The sequence below is a fragment of the Hydra vulgaris genome, chromosome 03 (assembly GCF_038396675.1).
Source record: "Hydra vulgaris chromosome 03, alternate assembly HydraT2T_AEP".
In the NCBI taxonomy this organism is placed as follows: Eukaryota; Metazoa; Cnidaria; class Hydrozoa; order Anthoathecata; family Hydridae; genus Hydra; species Hydra vulgaris.
Genome location: NC_088922.1, coordinates 24637258 through 24643672, shown reverse-complemented (window position 1 = coordinate 24643672; position 6415 = coordinate 24637258). Strand labels below are relative to the sequence as shown.

Below are 6415 nucleotides of genomic sequence, written 5' to 3'. Positions count from 1 at the left end.
AACGGGCTTCAAATTTGGTGCTTCATTCATTTTTGATCGTACAATGTGTGGGCTGTCTTTAAGACCTTTCCTAATCGTCTCCTTGCAAACATTTAAACCCAAATCTGACTTAACTGTTTTCAAACTTTTTGATGAATTTGATGCGAGTCGAACAATTCTGCGTTTTTCACGGCCTAAAATCTTAGATTTTTTTAGTTTCCTCTTGTTTGTAGCATAGTCTGTTGAATTTTTCAAGAAATGACGGATAATGTGATCTGATCTCTTCAATCTTCTAGCAATTTCTCGATTTGGAACTTTGTCTCGATAATAAGCTAATTTTGACCTATTTCAATAACGGTAAGGACCTTTCCTTTTGGCATTTGGTTAAGTTCAACTTAATTTTGACTCACAAAATAAAAAGTACTACAGAATATAAGAAATTTGCAAAAAAACTCATAAACTTTAGTGCGTCAATAGAAAATTGCCACGTGAATATTAAAAATTTAATTATTTTAATACAATAAAGACAATTAATAATCAGGTGCATAATGGATCATTGTATTCTTACATATACTTATTCAAAAGAACCGTTAGAACAATTTTATTACCACTGTAACACTGTAAATCTGCTAAATTCTACATGCGTCTATAGAAAATGGTCGCAGTGTATGAGCAATATATATATGGGGTATACTCCCCCATTTTTAAATATTGACAATAAATAACAACTTCTGACATAAAATGATTAACCATAGCATAAATGTAGAAAATTAAAAAAAAATTAAAAAAATTGGTCAACGGTTGCTGTAGTAACCGTAAAAAACCCCCAAAATAAGCAAAAAATATGATTTGCGCTGGCCAAGTTTTAGAAAAAACTAATAAAAAAAGGCTGAATGAAACACAATTAGAATAGGTTTATGAGTGTTTTAAACAAAACAGATTTTTTAAAAAAAAGTTCTGGGCCTGAAGACTTGTGCTCTAAAGTTGACAATAGAAAAAAGTACATTTTTTGAAAAATTAAATTAACCATACTGTTTTATTCATAAGTATTTAAAAATTCTGTTCCGTTTAAAACACAGCTTTTATAAAAAGGAACACTTGTTGAAAATTTCAGATAAAACGCTCAAGCGGTTCTCTTGGAATTTTGGCCAACATATTGAAAAACCTTAAACTGAGAAAACGCATAAAAACTGAAAATAAAAGAATAAAGATCTACAAATATACGTAACATTATATATTGGACTATATTTAATATTAAAAACCTCCTGCTTCATATGTTTTACTTTCTTTTTCAGAGGTTTTTTCACTTTTCTTCAGTTGTTTAGCCCTTAACTTTTGACGATGCAACTTGTTATCGGCTTTAAGTTTATAGATCGACCATTTAATGCGTGTTTTATTTATGTCGTTAGAACCGTTTAGTGTATAAAAACCTGGATTCAGTTTTTCATATATTAGGATTGAAGACTTCATCCCAATGTTAAAATTAGCAACAGCATCATAAACACCAAACTTCAGCAAAGTCAGCGAGACATATTTTGTTTTTGGTATGCGATCCCAAATTTTCCCATGGAAAGACTCATTTGCATTTTGCGTTTTACCATGCAGATATTTTTTAAGCTCATCTTCTTTTGCGAGCTCTTCAAACACAGGTCTGATCTTGTATACAACCTCTAAAGGTAGACCAGGTCCTGGCGTGTAGGTGCTAGTGCTATTTGCTTTGTCTCTGTTAAATTTACACCAGCTACTTACACCTGTTGGACAATGTGGATAGTGCCAATTATTTTCTTTTGATGATGCAACGTGAAAAAGGGTAGCCAAACGTTGCCATGTGCCATCACATGATACACCAACATCAAGAATCTCAATAATGTCTTGACACTATAATCTTATATCAGATACAGCATCAGTCATTGTTTCCTGTGCAACTTTCTCAGTAATATTAGTAATTTTTAAAACAAGTTTGTCATAGTTTTTTGGCGTCATTGGTTTTGGCATGTTCATGAGGGTTGTAAACCGTTCAATTCCGGAATGTCCTAATCCAAGAGTCCTCATTGTATATACTGTTCGATTGTTTATATCAAAGTTTCCTTTTTTATTAATCAACTTAGAAGTGTAAAGATCATTTTGATATTTACACTTTAAACAAATAATAGAAAGTTCACATGCAAGTCCTTGCTTTTTGCTTTTGTTTTCAATGATTGCTTAAGTCGTTTGGAAACAAGTTGGACAGCTCAAAACGCTAATAACATCAGACAAAATCGAACAATCAATAATTCTATATCCTGTCAAAACTTTGTTTTTAGTATTGGTATATTTTTTTGATGTTGAGTTAATGACTGCCTAAACTTTGCGAAGAGAAGAGCTTGGCGTATCGAAGATGTCAGTTTGACTATTTACAGGTAACTCGATATTTACACTCAAAGATGGAAAATTTACATTATTTACACTCACACTGCTACGTAAAACTTTTCTATTAAAAATCTTCTTTCTTTTGCCTGCTCGCTTAGTTCTTACTTTAATTCGATCAGCTTTAACCATGTTTGAAAACTAAAAAGTATACAATTTCTGGCAAGAAAATGCGACAAAAAATGAGCTACTAATCAACAAAAACGAACTTAGTCTTGATATACCAAAAATATATTGTTAACAAGTCTTAAAAGAAGTCAAAAATGCTTTTTACTTGTGAAATCAATACGTTGTTTTGGTTTACAAGTGATTTTATTAGGGGTACCAAATTTTCTCTTCTTTGTACCTAACTCTCAAAAACAAAAAGTTTTGGTATTTATAGATATTTTTAGGTAAAACCATTATGATTTCTGAAACCCCCATTTATTAAATTATCTAAATCAGTTTTTTTTTTTTTTGATTTTTTTTTAATTTATGGGGGAGTATACCCCTTAATGTGTTTAATGTCTTATGCTTTATGTATTTGTGGAAAAATGACTTATCCTTATCTGTCTTTAAAGATCTCTTTTGTGAAAAACCAATAAATATACACTTAGAAATAATTTTCTCATATATGAACCTTTTTGTCAAACCAAGTTTAATAAGTTTTGTATTGCTTATCGCGCACCGTACACTGTGGACCAGAGTGACCGCCAGGTTGAGTTGTTCCCCAGGTCTAATTTTTTTTTTTGCAATAGCTAGATATACATTAGTAGACACCATTTATAACATTTATAACTTCTGGGGTGTTAGTATTTTCTAAAAAAAAATGAGACAAAAAAATCAAAAAATAGCTATACTTATCACTGTGGACCTGAGTGACCACCAGATTAAAATGTTCCCTAGGTCTGATTTTTTTTTTCAATAGCTGGGTATACACTATTTCTAACATTTTGGGAAGACACTATTTATAACATTTTGGGAAGACACTATTTATAACATTTAAAACTTCTAGGGTGTTAAAAAAAATTGAAAAAAAAAAATTAAAAAATAGGTGTAACTTATCCTATACAAATAAAAGCACAAAGTAAAAAAGCTTTATGTTAACTAGTTATAATATAAGTCTAAATCTATAAATAATATACTTTACAATATATACTTGAAATTATAAACATTAAATTAAATTATATAATTATTCAGTTTATTTAATGTTTTTTGATGCAAACTCGACAACACTGGATTTTAGTCGTTTTGCATAATCTATATGGTTAACTCTTCGTTTGTATCTATTCCATGTTTTTTTGAATTCATGATGAATAGCTTCTCCTGTTTGCTCACAGTAAACTCCTAGGCCGCAGTCAGTAGAATGAAGAAAAGGTAGTATATGACATACTGCTATGTGAACTTTCCATGTGACACTGAGCTTGATACCCTCAAATGTGGCATGCACGTATTCAATCAAATCTGCATAGGACTTTTTAAACTCCAGAACAGCAGTGCTGATGTTATCCCCTGCTACCATACCAAATGCTTCTGCTTGAAGGCATTTAAACTTTCTAACACAGTTTACTATTGGTAGTAAGTCATATTTTCCATTGTTTATAATATCTCTTTCAAGTATATCCACCAACTTCAGGAACTTGCTTGCATTGTTTCCGTCAAGCCCTATGCCTTGGTATCCTCGAAACATGATGTAGTTTGATTGTAACCACTTCTCAAACAAACGCCATACACTGACTAGAAGTACTGCAAGTTTATTTACTATTCCCATTAGAACATGGAGCTCAGGAACAGGAACCAACTCTTCGAGAAGAGTTTCAGGATCTTCCTCTTTGTACAAAAGTCTTGGATTTGTAACATTTTTAAAGTGTGACATTTTTGACTTCTTCTTTCCGTCAAGGGTAAAGTTGTTATAATGATCATCCAATGACCTAAGTGTTCATTTAATTCCAGGCTCAAGAGCGCAGGATCCCTCACAATATAAACAACTGTATTTCCCAGCATGACTACTAATTCCAAACACTGAATTTGCACATTTTAGATCAAATGCAACGTAAAACTTTACATTGTTTAAATTCAGGGGCTCAATAAGCTTCCAAAGATTATCGTTAGCTTCAGAAACCCCCTCAACAATTGCTATAAGAAAGGATCTTTTTACTCCAGCATCATCTAGTTCTGAATCTGAAGAAGTTTTTTCCAGGGGATTAAACACATTTACAGTAACTTTAAGGAATCCCTGACCTGAATCCATAGCTGTTCTCAATATGGAGTCATGTGGATCTATTCCTCTTTCTGTAATGACGTGCTGTATAAATGTAGATGTATCTTTTACATGAACCAATGTTCTAGTAATGGCTTCTTCTCCATCCATAAAACCTACTTCTTTAGAAGTGTAAAATTCATCTATACGGTTATGGAGAGCTTCAATTTTTTCAAAGATGTTCGCTTCAATACAGGTTTGAGTTCCCATACTAGATCTATATTTGGAACAAAAATTCTTTGTTTGATTTTTTGAAAGCTCAAGAGATTTAACCAACTCCATAACAGTACCAAAGGACACCTGTTTCAGCTCAATTCGGTCAGTTTTTTTGTCAGGAGTTCCAACCACAATGTTCAAAGGAGACCCTTGAGTAGCCAACTGAAACTTCTGTCCTCTACAAATATTTTCAGCTTCCATCTTGTGCTTAAGTATACCTGGCAACATACATAAATAAAATATGTTTATTATTTGGAATTTTAAATATGTATTTATATTAAAGAACAGCTTAATATACTTGCCTGAGGCTACCCGTTCTAAATATTTAGGTCCAAGCTGTTCTGCCGCTTCAATGAGATTGTTCACAGCTCTGCTCTCTGTACAGATATGAGCCACTCCTTGCACTAAATATTTTTGTTTGAAAACAAATGAACAAAATTTTTAATTAACTAAATATTTTATTAAGTACAATAAATTTTGTTATGTGAAGCATTATATATATGAAGCATTATATATATGAAAAAATAAAACAACAATAATAATACAATTCTAACCTACAAAGCCAAAGCATGTTGAACATAGTCTGGAAGACTTTGCATGTTCAGAATCATTAGAAGCACTGATTTCATCAACAATGTCTTTGATATTTGATGATCTTCTAAGATGCAATCTATCAATCTAAAATAATGGAAAAAATATTGATCAGTAAGTGATATTATTTTAGCATACTAAATGGTATTTTACTATACACTATGTAAGTTTAACTATATATACTATATAATTAAATTTTAAGCTTACACTGTAAACAGTAAATAAATAGTTAATAAATAAATAGTAATTAGTTGTTTATCTTATACAACCTTATATACATGTTTTGTATAACTAATATTTATATACTACAATGTAGTATATATGTAGTATGTATGTAGTATGTATGTAGTCTACATACATACATATTATACTCAAATACTTCCATGCATGTCATACTTAAACTAAGTATATGTATATACATATACTTATCGTGCTGTATATATAATATATAAAGTTATATACATTTTAAGTCTACGCATACAATAGAAAAACTGAAAGTTTTTTTAATAACACATGTATTATTTTTTAATACATGTATATGTATTAATAACATGTACTAAGTAAATGTTGTAATAACATGTATTAAAAAAAAAATCTGTTCTATATTTTTAGTTAAGAAACTGTGTGATTGTAAATATAACAAAGTATTAACTAGAAATTAATAATAATTATTATACATAAAAAAACAGATTAACATGAATTTTACCTTGGATATCTTCACTATCCAGTTCCCTAGGTACTCCACCTTGTTCTTGTCGAGATCATAGAGGTTTCTGTGGCAATTGTTACAAATAACCTTGGGATAGTTGGTTACATCTAAACTATACTGACTCCAGACGAAAGTTTTTATCTTTGTTTCAATTGCTGGAGTGATCTTTTGAATTTTAGATGACTTTTTCCCGAACTGTGTAAGACAAACAGCTCACGTTTTATGTAAACAGTCCGCCATTGTATATACAATTTAATAATTTCGCGGACTTTCAA

At 30.8% G+C, this 6415-nt stretch overlaps 1 protein-coding gene across 2 annotated transcripts; it reads right to left on the bottom strand.

Annotated features, from left to right (window-relative positions):
- Positions 1 to 3452: 3452 nt before the first annotated feature.
- On the bottom strand, positions 3453 to 6415 carry LOC136078040 (uncharacterized). Of its 2 annotated transcripts, XM_065792722.1 has the most exons (4): positions 6138 to 6402; positions 5395 to 5518; positions 5143 to 5244; positions 3453 to 5058 (listed from the first exon to the last, which is right to left on the bottom strand). In XM_065792722.1, exon 4 carries the CDS (start codon positions 5039 to 5041, stop codon positions 4304 to 4306), a length of 738 nt encoding a protein of 245 aa, XP_065648794.1. In that variant the 5' UTR covers positions 5042 to 5058; positions 5143 to 5244; positions 5395 to 5518; positions 6138 to 6402; the 3' UTR covers positions 3453 to 4303. The 2 variants fall into 2 exon arrangements, with proteins under 2 accessions (XP_065648794.1, XP_065648793.1); XM_065792721.1 differs by having other exon boundaries at positions 3453 to 5244; positions 6138 to 6415.

Excerpts from the sequence above, each read along its gene's own strand:
- LOC136078040 (XM_065792721.1), bottom strand. The coding sequence starts at position 5,068 with ATGTTGCCAGGTATACTTAAGCACAAGATGGAAGCTGAAAATATTTGT.